Source organism: Capricornis sumatraensis, chromosome 9 (assembly GCF_032405125.1).
Source record: "Capricornis sumatraensis isolate serow.1 chromosome 9, serow.2, whole genome shotgun sequence".
NCBI lineage: Eukaryota > Metazoa > Chordata > Mammalia > Artiodactyla > Bovidae > Capricornis > Capricornis sumatraensis.
This window is the reverse complement of record NC_091077.1, coordinates 95304839-95323135: the sequence shown is the minus strand read 5'-3', so window position 1 is coordinate 95323135 and position 18297 is coordinate 95304839. Positions and strand designations below refer to the sequence as shown.

At 44.7% G+C, this 18297-nt stretch overlaps 1 protein-coding gene across 7 annotated transcripts in view; it reads right to left on the bottom strand.

The window, feature by feature from the left end:
* CAST (calpastatin) overlaps positions 1–9999 on the bottom strand; it is a 133015-nt gene extending 123016 nt beyond the window's left edge. For all 7 annotated transcript variants that reach the window (XM_068979384.1, XM_068979385.1, XM_068979386.1 and 4 more), the window contains exon 1: positions 9906–9999. In XM_068979384.1, coding sequence (XP_068835485.1) covers positions 9906–9974 — 69 coding nt within the window. In that variant the 5' untranslated portion in view covers positions 9975–9999. The remainder of the gene's footprint in view (positions 1–9905) is intronic.
* Positions 10000–18297: the final 8298 nt, after the last annotated feature.

Genomic DNA, 18297 nt, shown 5'->3' with positions numbered 1-18297 from the left:
AAAAAACTAAAATTCTGGCATCTGGTTCCATCACTTCATGGCAAATAGATGGGGAAAAATGATAACAGTGACATTTTATTTTGGGGGGCTACAAAATCACTGCAGATGGTGACTGCAGCCATGAAATTTAAGAAAAACTATGATCAAACTAGACAGCATATTAAAAAGCAGAGACATTACTTTTCTGACAAAGGTCTATATAGTCAAAGCAACGGTTTTTCCAGTAGTCATGTACAGATGTGAGAGTTGGACCATAAAGAAGGCTGTGTGCCAAAAAATAGATGCCTTTGAACTGTGGTGTTGGAGAAGACTCTTGAGAGTCCCTTGGACTGCAAGGAGATCAAACCAGTCAATCCTAGAGGAAACCAACCCTGAATATTCATTGGAAGGGTTGATGCTAAAGCTGGTGCTCCAGTACTTTGGCCAACTCATTGGAAAAGACTCTGATCCTGGGAAAGACTGAGGGCAGGAGAAGAAGTGGGCGACAGAGGATGAGATGATTGGATGGCATCACTGACTCAACGGACATGAGCTTGAACGAACTCAGGGAGATGGTGAAGGACTGGGAAGTCTAGTGTGTGGCAGTATATGGTGTCGAAAAGGGTCAGACAGGACTTAGTGACTGAACAACAACTCATCTTTCAGTGTAGGTCACAAGAGCCCAACCACTTTTGGAAACGCTTAAGCTAGAGTCCGGGGATTCAGATTTAGTTTATACAGGGTGATGCTGGGGACAGATGTACATCCCTGAACTTCCCCAGCTGAAACTAACACCCAGCTAGGACTGAAACCACTGCTTGGAGAGGAGCTCTGTGGGCACCATGTCAGGAAGTGGAGGTTTCTACTCCTCCAATCACCACACTGAGTCAGCACCCATGGGAGCTTCCCCAAGTCAGACAGGCCAGGGCAGCTCAGGGCTCCTGGGTAAACCAACTGCTCAAGGCAGAAACCCAGTGCCCTGTGTTCAACCCAGCATTTCCTGACTAGTTCTGAGCCTTGTCCTGCTAATGGCACATCAGATCTTCATGTTGCATGGAAGTCTCTATTTTCTTAGTAAAGCAAACGAATCAGCACTTTATTATATATGCTCCTGCTTACTGATTACTTCATACATGTGTATTTTGCCTGCTCAACCAGATGGTAGATTAAATTCTTTTTTTCCTAGTCCTGTGGTAGCGGTCCGACAAACAATTCTTGACTGATGACTGCATTTCCACAAATCTCTAAACATTCCTTGAGAAATACTTTTGCTCTTTTCAGGTTAGTAGACTAGGTAAAAGGCTTTTTTAAAAGCTGAAAAAAAAAATAGCCTGAAAAATTAAGAGACTATATGCAAATTGGATTTCCTGCAAAGTCCCTTAAAAATCTATTTTTGCTTGTATCTGCTTTCTAAAACAAGACTGTTCAGCAAACAAACATAAGGCTCAAGATGGAAAGCTGGTTTTGCTTTAAAACAGGCTCCCTGGTGCAGACCGATGTGGACCTGCTTGCCCTAGGGTGGGCTCCATGCCCTGACCCCGGTCAGTTGGTGTAGCAGGAGTGTATGATGGCTGCCTCCATGCAGGCCTCCTGCAGGACAGGCCAGCAGTGGTTTCAGCTTCTGCAGGGTGATCCTGCTTCCGCTCCAGTCTAGGAATGGTAGCAGCTTCCTAGATTTCTAGCCCCTGTGTTGCCTCATCTATCCCAGTTGGCTTCCTGGCCTCTTCTGTTACCTGGCAACCAGCTCCCTGCATTCCATTCCACTCCCCCAACTCCGATAAGACATGAGGAATGTGGGTCTGAAATGCTATGAGACTTTGAGCCAATAATTTAAACTTTCTGATTTCTCCTTGTAAAATGCAGGTCATAATGCCTACTCCAGGGGCTGGCTTACTTATGAAACAAGTGAGGAGGAGTCTGGTCCACTGGCTCATTCATTTTAAGAACACAATAAAGGTCATTTCACTCCCTTCTTTTTCATTGGCATGGTGAATTATGAGACAATAAAATGAATATGAGAAGAAACAAAGGTTTAAGCTTTCATTTTCTAAGGCTATAAATAATATAGCAGGGAATTTAGATTTTAACTTGCCATAAGTACAAAGGAACAAGATTCATCTGATAAGTTTACGTTTAGTACTTTGCCTACCTCAGGACACTGTATTACATTAGTCTCACATTTCCATGTTACAAATGAGGAAACGAGGTACACAGCGAATAGAGAACTCATTTTTTCAAACAACAAACACCAAGCTGGTCACAGGGATAGCACTTATTGTGCAATTCCTAGGCTATAAAATACTTCAAGGGTGTGGGGTGTGTGTGTGTTGGTGGGGCTTCTAGTAAGATAGATAAGGCAGGATAGACACAATGTTACAACGTTGATAATTATAGAAGGTGATGGGTACAAGAGGAGGGTGTTATATTATTCTCTCTGCCTCTGCGCTAAAAAAAAAAGTTTTAAAATTTTTTGAATCTTCTTAAGAGCTTGTATCTCCCTAAAGTTACACAAAGGGTTTCCCTGGAGGCTCAGTAGTAAAGAATCCACCTGCCAATGCAGGAGACATGGGTTCAATCCCTGGGAAGGGATGATTCTCCTGGAGAAGGAAATGGCAATACTTAGGAAATCCCACGGAGAGAGGAGCCTGGCAGGCTGCAATCCATGGGGCTGCAAGAGTTGGATACAACTTAGCAACTGAACAACAACAGAGTCACACAAAGGGAATATCCTAGCTATTTTTACTTGCTTTTAATACTGAAAACCCCAAAATAATGGAGAAGGCTAGTATGAGAGGAAGAATTCATTTGCTAAAAAACTAATCAGTGATGGGGGGATAATTATTTAAAGAAAGTAAATGAAAGATGTGATGCATGATATCTTTCTGCTTCTCTAAAAACATTTATTATCAAACTATAGAAATACAGGATAACCTTCTTTGGGGTTCTCATATAAAGGAAGACACAAATAAAGGTTTAACTGCATATGTATAATTCTGAAATCCTCATGTTTCCCTGAACTCCGTCTGCTTTTCTCTAACATTTTAACATTCTGGTGGGTACGCCCAGGTGGCAGTGCAAGGGCACACCTTCATTTTGCTCAGTTTTCAGAAGTAACATTGATTACCTTTCTGCCTTGTTCAGCTTAGGGGTTCCACTGCAGTAAGGCTTTTTAAATTTCCTCTGAGTCAAAGATGCCGCCATGAGAATTTCAATAGCTACTCTGCTACTTTTGTACTAGTCTTTAGGCTGTGCTTGTGATTTTTATCTATGAGAAATGCAAGAGAAGACCAAGAATGGACCATCAGCACAATTTCTGTGTCCAGGGCACCCTGTTCAAAACAGGACGCACAGTAGGTGGGCAATAAGCAACTGTGAACCTCTTTGGCCTTTACCAAAGCACTTTTATATTCTATAAGTTCTCCAGAGTCAGAAGGAATTCCATAAATTTTAGGAAAACTAACCATAGACCCTTTTTTTTCTGGAGTTAAATGACTCTCCCATCTGAGGAAGCAACTTACATAGATGGTACTCACTGGATCAAGTAATTTCACACTTCTCTTAAGTGAAAGACACTGGATATTTTTTCTTAATGGTAGCTGCAAAGCTTTCTGGGTCATTTTCTTATGAAAAGAAAATGAGACAACTTGAATAACAGAGGTTTAGAATCACATTAACAGGATTTCAATCCTTAAAGGGAAGATTCTGGGAAGATGAAGTAAGAGGTACCAGGAATCCATCCCCCTACCTGGAACAAAATCTCCCTGGCAGAATCTGTTTGATGTAACTACTGTGAAGTTCTGGAATCTATCAAAGACTTGCAACTTCCAGGGGAACATTTAAATGGTAAGTTTTGGTTAATTTGCATCCATTTCACCTCTGCTCAGCGGCAGTTGCCCATTTCTCGTCCCCAGTTCTCAGCTCAGCTGGCTCAGGGGTAAAGAAGACTCAGGAGACGTGTTTGATCTCTGGGTTGGGAAGATCTCCTGGAGGAGGAAATGGCAACCCACTCAAGTATTCTTGCCTGGAAAATCCAGTTGTCAGAGGAGCTGGGCAGGCTATAATCCACAGGGTCGCAAAGAGTCAGACAGGACTGAGTGACTGAACACACACAACTCACAGCAAGCAAGTGTGCACTGGAGCATGCAAAAAGGACTCTGCCTTCCAAATACCGCGCATCTGTATTCTGATCACGGATTGCTCACGCCCAGGGAAAGGTGCAGAATCAGAAAAGTCCTGAGAAGCTCTTCAGTGTACGCTTTTGGCTGAACCTTGGCACAAAAAGCTGATCATTATCAAAAACAAAATGGCAAACCCTAGGGAAAGAGGAGAATTTGATTTCCAAAATTTTCAATGATTCAAATGTCCAGTTTTCAACCAAAAAAAAAAAAAAAGAAAAGAAATCACAAAGCATGCAAAGAAACAGATGTATTGCCCAATCAAGGGGAAAAACAAAAAACAAATAAAAACCAGAAACTGTCCCTAAGAGCTGATAGTAGATACACTACATAAAAACTTTAAAACAACTGCCTTAAAGATGCTCAAAGAACTAAAGCAAGTGAGGAGACAGTCAAGAAACCAATGCATAAACAAAATGGAAATACCAATAAAAAATAGATAATCTAAAAAGAAAGAAAAAAAAATTCTAGAGTGGAGACATATAATGACTGAAATGAAAAAAATCACTAGAGGGATTCAAAGGCAGACTTGAGGAGGCTGAAGAAAGAATCATTGCAATCAAAAATAGGACAGCTGAAATTACAGAGTCTGAGGAAGAGAAAGGAAAATGATTATAGCAAATAGAGCCCACAGGGTGTCCCTGGTGGCTCAGATGGTAAAGCATCTGCTTGATGCAGGAGATCTGGGTTTGATCCCTGGGTTGAGAAGATCCCCTGGAGGAGGGCATGGCAACCCACTCCAGGATTCTTGCCTGGAGAATCCCGTGGACAGAGGAGCCTGGCGGGCTCCAGTCCATGAGGCTGCAAAGAGTCAGACACGACGAGCGGCTAACACAGCAACAACAATCAGAACCTACAGGACCTGAGAGGCGTCGTCAAGTACACTTGGGTTGCTTCCGTGGACGGCCGTGTTTTGAGAAACAACCTTACTGTTTGCCACAGTAGTCGTATGGATGAGCACAATAATGTGTGTGTGTGTGTGTGTGTGTGTATGTGTGTGTCTGTTTCAGCCTTAAAGGGAAGAAAATTTTGATATATGCTTTAACACGGATGAATCTTGAGGGGATTAGTGAAGTCGCTCAGTCATGTCTGACTCTTTGTGACCCCATGGACTGTATAGCCTAACTGGCTCCTCCGTCCACGGGATTTTCAGGCAATAGTACTGGAGTAGGTTGCCATTTCCTTCTCCAGGGGATCTTCCCAACCCAGGGATAGAACTCGGGTCTCCCGCATTGTAGGCAGATGCTTTACCATCTGAGCCACCAGGGAAGTCCAGTGAAATAAGCCAGTCACAAAAAGGCAAATACTATAAAACTCCACTGATGTGAGGTGCCTAGGATAGTCAAAATCATACAGACAGAAAGGAGAATGATGGCTGGCAGGGACTGACGGGAGAGGAGAATTCAGAGTTACTGATCAACAGGCATAAAGTTTCGGTCAAGGGAAACGAACAAGCTCTAGAGATCTGCTGTACAATATTGTACCTCCAGTGAACAATAACACACTGTATACTTAAAAATCTGTTAAAAGGGTACATTTCAGGTTAAGTAAGTAAGTAAGTGTTAGTCGCTCAGTCGTGCCCAACTCTTTGCGACCCATTAAATGCTTTCATAATACAATAAAAGTGATAAGGAACACAGATAGTGGAATATAGTACCATGCGTTTAAATGTAGATATGAAAATTGAATGAGAATTTATTAATGGGTATAGAGTTCCAGTTCTGCAAGATAAAAACTGTTCTGAAGCTAGATTTTGTAGTGATAGTCGCACAAGAATTATGAATATTTACTTCCACTAAATTTTACAGCTATAAACGGTAAAGACGGCAAATTTTCTGTAATTTTTAAAAAACCTCAAGGAAAAAACAAAACAAAGATGGGTTGCTTAGAGGTTTTATACTCCATTGAGACAAGTCTACTCAGAACTAATTACCCACTAGTTCACCTGGGAACCTCAAGTGGCCACCCACCGTTTACACCACCAGCAGCAAGCTACCTCATTGTTTAAAAAGTATTTATAGAATACAATTAAATTTCTGGGAAGTATTAAAATGGATTAAAGAATATCATCAGGTGTTTTCTTATCTGCAATGGGAAGCAAATCATTTCAGAGACTGTGGCGGGGGGGGGGGGGTGGGGTGGGCTGGGGGCAAGGCAGAAGGTGGCGGTGCTGTGCCCTTTCTGCAGAATCTATGATTTACATTCCTTACTCTTAAAAGTCACTGCAGCCAAGTGGTCTGTCCTGCCAGGGAAGGTTTGTGACACTCTTCCCAGGCTGGTCACAATGACGGGGCCTCCCAAATGACTGCGCTCCTAGGTGACTCCGTCATTGGACCAATAGGTCTAATTAGGCTAAGAAACATCTTTAATTAACACAGTCTAATAGAGTCAACTTATGACTCAGAGATATGATTACTGGTGTCAGCCAACCAAATTTATTCTCCTTCATGCCTCATCATTATGAAGGTCATCAGATGTCCTTCAAATCTAGCTTTGTAAATTTTGTTTGTTTTTTTTACTAAAGCCACATAGTTCTTCAAAAGATCAGATCCATAATACTGGTGGTATTCACTGGGAAAATATATACTGAAGCGTTTCTTTGATTGGCTTTATAGGTGGCAATCCCTTAAACAAAACACATCACAGATACACCCTTCAATTATTTTACCTTATTCTGCCCAAATTTTTAAAGTTAGCTCATTCACAATCTTTTTCAGTAATTAAAGGATCTCATAAAGACGTTTTAATTATAGGACTTAGTGAAGCATGATATACATATATGCAGATATGCATTATACAGTGTTTTGTATAAAATTTTTGTATTAATAAACTGCATAAATGTTATATTTAATAGTATATAATATAAATCATATATATGTGTGTATACACATATATAAATTGGCTCCATGGGTCTTTAAGGGATTATAGATGGTCTTCTGTGTGCGCGTATATTTTGTTGTGGGAAAGTGGTCCACGACCTTCGTTTAATTCTCCAAATGGCTGTGGTCATCCCCTCACAGCCACCAAAGGAAAGTGGCTGGAAACCAATGTCTAGAGCTACGCTGTCCAACACAGTAGCCATTAGCCACTCATGCCTATTAAGCACTTGAAATATGTCGTGTTAACTGAGATGTGCTCTAACTATAAATACACACCAGATTTTGAAGAAAATTAAAAAGAAAATTTATAATATCCCAATGATTTGCACATTGATTCCATGTTGAAATAGTACCGTTTGGGATATAGTGGGCTAATTAAAATATGTTGTTAGTATTAATTTCCTGTCCAGCTAATGAAACTACTAGAAAATTTAAAATCACATATATGGCTCACACTATATTTGAACAGCTCTGGCTGGGGAAAAGTTAGAGCTTCATCACTGGCAGGTTGCTGATTCTAGGAGGTTCCGACTAGCAGAAAAAGAAAATTTAGAATAGTTCCAACACTGAATTATAAGAGAGGTTTCAGCAAAGATGTCAGACTGTGCCTAAACATAATAAGGTTAAAAACATACCTTTAAACTATTCTCATCCCAATATTCCAACATAATCTCCTTTGAAGAATCATGAATTTGGAAGAAAAGTGATGTTAGCTCTGAACCACTGTTATTGATATTTGCAGATAATTCATGTGATGCATTTTGATAAGAACCTTTAGGACAATAATGACTCAAAGTAAACTTTTGCTCTTAGCACATCAATAAGATGCTACATTTAAAAAACAGAAAATGTACAAGGAAATGGAAATTTTCAATCATTAACAATGTATGGGTATGGTACTTTTATTCAGGAATTAAGTCTTCAGCAACCCGTATGTGGTACCTATTATCACCCACGTTTTATAGATGTGGAAACCGGTTGAAAAAAGAGAACAAGAATTCTGTCCCATTTTCCACTTTGAGGCTAATACTGAGTCTGGCACATAGTAGACGCTCAGTGAATGGCCACTGGATGAAAAGGGACATGTTACTGATCCCAATACAAGGTTTCTCTCTAAAGAGTGTCTGATTACAACACTCTTGCTGTTCCCAATACCACATGATGAGAGAGAAGGGTGTACTTCACTATATCTTTTTCCAATTCTCATCATAAATCAATGGGATATAAATATTTCTATCCTTTCTGTCAACAAGACTTAAGTGTATTATTATTGTTTTGGAAAGCATCCTAATATATTAAAGCATGCTTCCTGGTTCAAAACACAAGTACCAGCTTGACTGGATATCACACTTACATGGTTGGACAACCATTCAGTGCATTAAATAAATGGAACATCCAAGCAATAAAGATAGAGTCTCCCTCCCTCTCTCATTCTCAACAAGGGTCTTGATCTCAGTTGTTTATTCCTTGGAGTTTTGGGATTTTTCTCCTGCCCCACCCCACTATCTTTGTTACTTCTCTACTTCGCGCTGACAAATGCACGCCCCAAAACACGCCTCTGAAAGTTTTGCGCTTTACTTATGAGTTAAAAACAAACTCTAGAGCTGAGCGCTTTCTGAGTCCACGTTCATCCAAGAATCCGCGTCCGGGGGCAGAATTCGTCCAGAAACAATCCCTATGCCATTCAACTTGTGAGCCTGAACTCACGCCGACTAGCACGTGTACGTATGTCTGAGCTGGCTCCCACATACCACAGCAGGGTGGGTCTCAGCCTCTCCCGGAGCCTCCCCTGAAGGTCTGAGAGGAGGTATCAACCTGCTCCCCAACCTTCGCCCGCAAAATCCTGAACAGTGACCTCGCCTACAGCCCAGGAAGGCAGAGCACATTCCCTTCCCAGTCCTGCCCAGGGACGATCGCTCCTATTTACCGTCTTGTACCACCAGCTTGCAAATGCCATGGCGACGATGGATGTGCTCCGAGAGACGCAGCGAGGGACCCGGCGAGGACACGGGTGCAGCACAGCAAGGGGCCGCCGGCTCGCACTCCACCTGCCACAGACCTGGCTGGGGCTGAGCTCTGCAAGTCCCACGGCTGTCAGGGGGTGAGCAAGGCAGCTAGGCGGGGCCTATCTAGACCCCGCCCCTCCTGTTGACCCCGCCCCAGCCCAGCCCCGCCCCACCCCGCCCCGCTGGTTTGGCTCAAAGCTGCTTAGGGAAGAAGTGTTATTGCTCCAGGCAGCCACGCCCTGCAGCCTGGACTGGACGCGGAAGACCCGACTTTTTTGCTTGTGCCCTACAGACTCCGGAATGCCGGAGGGGGGGGGGGGGTCCCAAATGAACTTCACTCTCCTTTTGCCCTTATCCGCTTCTCACCCACCCCTGTCTCATCCACCAACTTTTCCCAACGCATGAGTGAGAAGTGAGCAAAAGTCGCTCAGTCGTGTCCTGACTCTTTGCCACCCCACGAACTATCCAGTGCAGGGAATTCTCCAGACTAGGATACCGGAGTGAGCAGCCAATTCCCTTCTCCAGGGGATCTTCCCAACCCAGGGATCGAGCCCAGGTCTCCCGCATTGCAGGCGGATTCTTCACCAGCTGAGCCGCCAGGGAAGCCCACTCCAATGTGGCTTGCGCCGCGCCCAGTGCACTTGGCCGGCACCCAGGGCCATCCGCGGGCCCCTCCAGTCACCTGCCCAGAGGCAGGTTCTGAGTCCACACCCCCGTCTCTCCAGATGCTTCTCCGTGCCCGGGAGGGGTGGCGCCCAGGGACAGCAGGCCAGGCAGGCTAATCCCCCTCTGGAGGTGGACCCGAGGCTTCGAGGGGCCCCGAGATCCTCCCCGCGCTCAAGCCCGGCGGTAGGAGCGCCACTCACCTCCTGGGTGTGGCGGTCAGCGCGCCGGGGCCGCGGGGAGGCGGCGGGCTTCGGACCCGGCTGGGACATGACGAGGCCGGTGCGAGCGCTGCCTCCGGGCGGGCGCGGCGGAGCCTGGAAGGGAGGCCCGAGCCGGGGAGCGCTGGGAGGGAGCGAGGGAGCGGAGGGGCTGGCGGGCGCGCCTGTGAGGCAGCTTTTCCGACCCAGCCCCGACCCGCGGGAGCTCCCCTTCGCCGGGCAGGGCCCTCCCCTTCCTGCCTGCAGCTGGCTGCGCCCGGGCGGCAGCGGCCCGGGGCTCCCTGTTTGCAGCTCACACCCTGAGTCCCGTATCTTCTCCCAGGGACACCCCACCCGACCCGAGGTCTCCTTGGGTGCCCCAGTGGGTAGCAGAGAGGAGGGGCTGGAGATGGCGGGGTTCTCCCTCCGACTTGCCTAGACTTGGCTTGCAGTTGTGCAAGGAGAGCGGAACCGGGGCGTGGCCCCGTCTACACCTCAAGCCCCCCTCCCTAAGAATCTCAAGAATTAGACAGCTTTTCTGCAATCTGCTCTGGGTTAACTAGGAGGATAATTTACCAACTCAGATGGCCCGGGGCCTGAACCCTCTGGATGAGGAAGCGGATTGCAGAAACAAATTGGTCTATGTGTGACTCCGTGTGTTGTGAGTGTGTGTGTGTGTGTGTGTGAGAGAGAGAGAGAGTGTGTGTGTGTGTGTACACACAGGGGCCTGGGTATGTTTTATGTGGCTTTACTTTGGGGTGCGGTGGGGAGTAGTTTTGAAAGTGCAATGATGTTTCATGTGGAAGAAGTCTTAGGTTCCAAACAAAACCTAAGAACAGTCCCAAGTTTAAACCCCATTGCCTTTCAGGAGGCTGTTGAATTTTGTTTGCGAGGAGGCCGGATTGCTTTTGTCTTTGGTTCATCTTAAACAGCACTTCCTGGTTTGGGCCTGTGAAATAGAACAAGCCTGAAGTGAAATGTTACAAGCCAGACTAGAAAAGGCTCCTCTGCAGTGAGTGCCTGCCTGTGGTTGCTGCCAGTTTGTGAAGATCTGACAGAAGAAAACCTGTTAACCCCACCATGGCATTGACAATGTGGGCCTCGGGGGTCACTGCCTTCTGCGGTGCTGTGTTTCAGACAGTTGGGGAGGGGGGGAGTGCAGGTTACAAGGAAAGGCTGGTCATGCTGAATGGACCTTGGCAGAATGAAAGCCTTGTTTCCTTCTCCCTTCTCATTTTGGGCATTCTGACTTCCCTTTATTCAAGGGACTGGCTAGCTTCATTCTTTCTGGGGGGTGGGGGTGGGGGGAGGAGAGCAGGGAGGGATGATTTCAAAGCATTTCTTCACTAAGGAAATATCTGTGTATCTGATATTTCCAAAAAAGCAGCATTAACAGGTTTACTTCTGTTGTATCGTCACAACCAGCAGGAACCACAGGCAGGCAATCACTGCAGAGGAGCCTTTTCTAGTCTGGCTTGTAACATTTCACTTCAGGCTTGTTATAATCCACAGCCCCAAACCAGGAAATGCTGTTTAGGATGAACCTAAGACAACTTATACGTAATTTGAACCAACTTGGCTATGGGGCCTATGATTGCCCGTTCAAGAAAAACTGATTGATGGCATCAGTTACATTCACAATTAAAGAAAATATGTCATAAACCTGAAAAATGCTTTTATGATTGTGATCAAACACCTGCAGTAATTTAAGCAAATGTAAAACGAAAGGGGTGATATAATGGCCCTACCTCCAGGCCCAGGAATTGGAACCACCTCTCCCAGGATCCTAAAGGGCCTAGATTCAATATCCCAGAGTACGTTATTCTGACTCTGGAAGAACAGTTCCCTTTAAAGTCTGTTATTTTTTAATGGAGTATTGAAATTGAACTTAGGACTTCCCTGGTGGTACAGTGGATAATAATCTGCCTGTCAATGCAGGGGACCTAGGTTTGACCCCTGGTCCAGGAAGATTTCACATGCCACACGGGGCAACTAAGCCATGACTACTACCATGTGCCATGACTACTGAGCCCACAGGCTGCAGCTACTGAAGCCCGTGCACCTACAGCCTGTGCTTCACAGCAAGAGAAGCCTCAGCAATGAGAAGCCCATGTGCCACAATGGAGGGTAGTGCCCCTCGTCCAGCCAGAGAAAGCCTGTGCACAGCAATGAAGACCCAGCGCAACCAAAAGTAAAACTGAGCTTAAACTGGCTAGTTCCATATTTGAAAGGCTTCCATGTAAAGCACGATGAAAGGACTGTAGAGGGAGCAATATAAAGGTTAAAATACATATTTCCTGCCCTCCAGGGACTTCACAGTTTAGCCGAAGTCATATAGCATTTGTAACACATGATCATTCAGGTGGCATTGAAAGATACACAGTGGGTCAATAAATACAAATGCACTTTGGGAATTTGGGGTTCTATGGGTTTGGGGAACTATAAGAAGGGAAAGCAGGTTTGAGCTGGCTGACTGGCTGGTGGGATGTGGTTAGAAGAAAGTGGGGATCAGTTCAGTTCAATTCAGTCTCTCAGTCATGTCCAACTCTTTGCAACCCTATGGACTGCAGCGTGCCAGGCTTCCCTGTCCATCACAAACTCCCGGAGTGGAAGTGAGAAATAGATTCAAGGGATTAGATTAGACAGACTGACTGAAGAACTATGGATGGAGGTTCCTGACATTGTACAGGACACAGGGATCAAGACCATCCCTAAGACAAAGAAATGCAGCCAAGCAAAATGGTTGTCTGAAGAGGCCTTTCAAATAGCTTAGAAAAGAAGAGAAGTGAAAGGCAAAGGAGAAAAGGAAAGATATACCCATTTGAATGCAGAGTTCCAAAGAATAGCAAGGAGAGATAAGAAAACCGTCCTCAGTGATCAGTGCAAAGAAATAGAGGAAAACAATAGAATGGGAAAGACTAGAGATCTCTTCAAGAAAATTAGAGATACCAAAGGGAACTTTTCATTCAAAGTGGGGATAGATCAGGAAATAAGAAGGAGCCCACCCACCTGGCTAGAGCCACTGGTTCAAATTCAGGAGTAATCAATCCATGTATGAGCTTATTATTAAACAGCCACACTGTGCTCATGATACAGTTGATACCAAAATCTGTAAGAGAATGAATTACTTCAGCCTTTAGGCTTTGCTCAAGAGTCAAAATTCACATAAACAGAAAAATACAAGCTAAACAGCACATTAATGACTACGAGTAAAGAAGAATTTCAAAAACGGTGAAGAAGAAGATTGATGTTTTCACTTTCTCTCGTAATTGGTGAGGAACTGGGAACTTTGATACCGTGACCACCACTTGAGGATCTTGGGAAGCTCATTTTAAACATTTATGGCAACTTTTACTGTATTTTTATTAGGACATATTATAAGTAGAGGCATACCACTGACATATTGCAGGTTTGGTTCAAGATCACTGCAGTGAAGCGACTATCACAATAAACCAAGTCACATGAAATTTTTGTTTCCCAGTGAAGATAAAGGTCATTCAGGTATGACCTAATCAAATACCTTACAACTGTACAGAGAAAGTGACAAATAGATTCAAGGGATTAGATCTGATAGACAGAGTGCCTGATCAACTATGGACGGAGGTTCATGACATTGTACAGGAGGCAGTGATCAAGACCATCCCCAAGAAAAAGAAATGCAAAAAGGCAAAATGTTTGTCTGAGGAGGACTTAAAATAGCTGAGAAAAGAAGAGAGCCAAAGGCAAAGGAGAAAAAGAAAGATATACACATTTGAATGCAGAGTTCCAAAGAATAGCAAGGAGAGATAAGAAAGCCTTCTTCAGTGACCAACACAAAGAAATAGAGGAAAACAACAGAATGTGAAAGACTAGAGATCTCTTCAAGAAAATTAGAGATACCAGGGAACATTTCATGCAAAGATGGGTTCAATAAAGGACAGAAGTGGTATGGACCTAACAGAAGCAGAAGATATTAAGAGGTGGCAAGAATACACAGAAGAACTGTACAAAAAAGATCTTCATGACCCAGGTAAACATGATGGTGTGACCACTCATCTAGAGCCAGACATTCTGGAATGTGAAGTCAAGTGGGCCTTAGGAAGCATCATTATGAACAAAGCTAGTGGAGGTGATGGAATTCCAGCTGAGCTGTTTCAAATCCTAAAAGATGATTGCTGTTAAAGGGCTACACTCAATATGCCAGCGAATTTGGAAAACTCAGCAGTAGCCACAGGACTGGAAAAGGTCAGTTTTCATTCCAATCACAAAGAAAGGCTATGCCAAAGAATGTTCAAACTACCACACAATTGCACTCATCTCACACGCTAGTAAAGTAATGCTCAAAATCCTCCAAGCCAGGCTTCAACAGTACATGAACCATGAACTTCCTGATGTTCAAGCTGGATTTAGAAAAGGCAGAGGAACTAGAGATTAAATTGCCAACATCCACTGGATCATTGAAAAAGCAAGAAACTCCCAGAAAACATCTACTTCTGCTTTTTTGACTACGCTAAAGTCTTTGACTGTGTGGATCAAAACAAACTGTGGAAAATTCTTAAAGGGATGGGAATACCAGAACACACGATCTGCCTCCTGAGAAATCTGTATGCAGGTCAGGAAGCAACAGTTAGAACCGGACATGGGACAACAGACTGGTTCCAAATAGGAAAAGGAGTACGTCAAGGCTGTATATTGTCACCCTGCTTATTTAACTTATATACAGAGAACATCATGAGAAATGCTAGGCTGGAAAAAGCACAAGCTGGAATCAAGATTGCTGGGAGAAATATCAATAACCTCAGATATGCAGATGACACCATCCTTATGGCAGAAAGTGAAGAGGAACTAAAGAGACTCTTGGTGAAAGTGAAAAAGGAGAATGAAAAAGTTGGCTTAAAACTCAACATTCAGAAAACCAAGATCACGGCATTCGGTCCCATCCCTTCACGGCAAATAGATGGGGAAACAATGGAAACAGTGACAGACTTTATTTTTGGGGGCTCCAAAATCACTGCAGATGGTGACTGCAGCCATGAAATTAAAAGACGCTTGCTCCTTGGAAGAAAAGTTACGACCAACCTAGATAGCATATTCAAAAGCAGAGACATTACTTTGCCAATAAAGGTCCATCTAGTCAAAGCTATGGTTTTTCCAGTAGTCATGTATGCATGTTAGAGTTGTACTATAAAGAAAGCTGGAACTAACATCCATGGACCTAACATTCCAGGTTCCTAGGCAATGTTGCTTTTTACAGCATTGCACTTTACTTCCATCTTAAGTCACATCCACAACTGATTGATGATTTTGAAGAATGATGCTTTTGAACTGTGGTGTTGGAGAAGACTCTTGAGAATCCCTTGAACTGCAAGGATATCAACCACTCAATCCTAAAGGAAATCAGTCCTGAATATTCATTGGAAGGACTGATGTTGAAGCTGAAACTCCAATACTTTGGTTACCTGATGTGAAGAACTGACTCATTGGAAAAGACCCTGATGGTGGGAAAGATTGAAGGTGGGAGGAGAAGGGGACGACAGAGGATGAGGTGGCTGGATGGTATCACTGGCTCAATGAACATGAGTTTGAGTAAGCTCCAGAAGTTGGTGATGGACAGGGAAGCCTCGAGTCTACAGTCCATGGGGTCGCAAAGAGTTGGACGTGACTGAGTGACTGAACTGACTGAACTAAAGATGAAAGTTATGTTTACACCATATCCATTAAGTGTGCAATAAACAACATTTCTTAAAAAGTGATGTACATGTATTAATTTAATATAAACCGAAATCAATTATCATGTTAACATCAAAGATCAATCATCATAGATCACCGTAACTATAATAATAATGAAAAAGTCTATAAATTTGGCGAATTTGCAAAAATTTGAGATACGATATGAGCAAATGCTGCTAGAAAAATAGCATTGATAGACTTGACCCAAGGAAGGTTGCTGCAAATGTTCAGTTTGTAAAAAACAAGGTCTTTGTAATGCACAGTAAAGTGTGTTTTTTGCTCAGTCACGTCCAACTGTTTGTGATTCCATCGTCTATAGCCTCTTTTCACAAAGCTCTCCAGGCGAGAATACTGGAGTGCGTTGCCTTTCCCTTCTCCAGGGGATCTTCCCAACCCAGGGATTGAACCTGGGTCTCCTGCATTGCAGGCAGATTCTTTACTGTCTAAGCTAACCAGTTCAGTTCAGTTCAGTCACTTAGTCTTGTCCAACTCTTCCCAACCCCATGGACTACAGCACACCAGGCTTCCCTGTCCATCACCAACTCCTGGAGTTTGCTCAAACTCATGTCCATCACATCAGTGATGCCATCCAACCATCCCATTCTCTGTCATCCCTTTCTCCTCCTGCCCTCAATCTTTCCCAGATTGAAAGGCTGGGAAAGCTAACGAGGGAAGCCCTTATGCACAGTAAAGCGAGGTTGCAATAAAGCCTGGACGCATGGCTCTGTTTTATTCCTTTATTTAGCCTGTAACAGGATGCCTGCTCTATGTCAGGCTCTGGGGAGGCAACAGGAGCTCAGGGACCTCACAGTCTAGTAGGGAAGACAGACAAATTAATCCACGATGACCATGTGATGAGGGCAGCTGCCAGCAGAGACAGCCTACGAGCCTTGTTGGTTCCCTGGAGGGGCTTCTCTTTCTGACTGAGGGACGGGTGGGCTGGGGACAGGGGAGAGCTCAGGGCTGCGTCCTCCCCTCGTCTCTGACTTGAGTTGAAACCTGCTCTGAACAATCTCCACGTTGTATCTCCTCCCCAGCCTCACCACCCGCCTCCTCCACCACCACTGTGCAGGAACTCATCACTTTTCATCAGGAAATGTGTGAAGGAGAAAAAGAAAGGCAAGATGATGTCCGGAGAAGAAGCCAGGGCGGCCTGAGAAGGTGCGGGCAAGGAGCAGAAGGAAGATGGTGGAGAAGTGAGCACTAAGGTTCTGGGAGGAGGGCCTTCTAAAAGGAAAGGCTGACCCCCGGTGTAAGTGAAGGGAAGGGAGGTGAAAGTCGCTCAGTCATGTGCGACTCTTTGCGACCCCATGGTATACAGTCCATGGAATTCTCCAGGCCATAACACTGGAGTGGGTAGCCTTTCCCTTCTCCAGGGGATCTTCCCAACCCAGGGAGGGAACCCAGGTCTCCGCGCTGCAGGTGGATTCTTAACCAGCTGAGCCACAAGGGAAGCCCAAGAATACTGGAGTGGGTAACCTATCCCTTCTCCAGTGGATCTTCCCCACCCAGGAATCGAGCCAGGGTCTCCTATATTGCAGACAGATTCTTTACCAGCTGAGCTAACAGGGAAGCCCTGCCCCATAGTATAAAGCCTCACTCAAAAGTTGGGTCAGACAAAGCAGGGAGTGTCCATTGGCTCTGACAGCTGAGAGCTTTTTGGTAACGCAGCTAGTGGGTAAAAACTTAGAAGGAGGCAGAGCATCTTTCGAAGGGATCCACAGTCTGGACAGTGCCCTTCACTTTGGATGGTATTTCTTTCTACACCCCCAGAGGGGAATTTACCCCTGAAAACCTGGATCTCCTGGCTGACATCCAAGTGCCCCCTGATGCTACTGAAATGTGCCTTTCCTGGTGGCCATTTCAACATTCTCAGCCAAGTTTACTCCATTGCATAGTAATGTTTGCCTAAGTAAACCAGAAAATCAACATTCGAGCAAACCAGCAAAGACGGAGTAGTGAAATATTCAGAGGCTCTCAGAGGCTCCTTTCCCTTTTAACAAACATGTCTCTGAGTAGGAGCTTCGTGCTTCTGACTTGAATTATCTAGAAGAATGCCGACAGGGGTGAAAAAGTGAAAAGTGAAAGTTGCTCACTCATGTCTGACTCTTTGTGACCTCATGGACTATACAGTCCATGGAATTCTCCAGGCCAGAATACTACAGTGGGTAGCCATTTCCTTCTTCAGGGGAATCTTCCCAATCCAGGGATCAAACCCAGGTCTCCTGCATTGCAGGTGAATTCTTTACCAGCTGAGCCACCAGGGAAGCCCTGAAGTTCTGTGCATAAAGGAAATGGAGTGCTGACCTGGAGGAGGCGATGTTTAGACCACAGGAGGCTTGCCATTGCCTGAATGTGTCCCCTCAAATTGCTAAGTTGGGATGCCAATGTCTAAGCTGGTGGCGTTAGTAGGTGAGACCTTCCAAAGTGTTAGGTCCTGAGGACACAGACCTCATGAATGAAATTCATGCCCTCATGCAATATCCCTGTGAGAGCTCCCTTGCCCTTTCTACCTTATGAAAATGCAACAAGAAGTCTGCCATTTGGAAGCGGCCCTCACCAAACCAGGCTGGCACTCTGATTTCAGACTTCTGGCCTCCAGAACTTTGAGAAAAAAACATTTCTGTTGTTTCTAAGCCCTGCAGTCTGTGGTGTTTTGTTATAGTTGCCTGAATGGACTAAGACA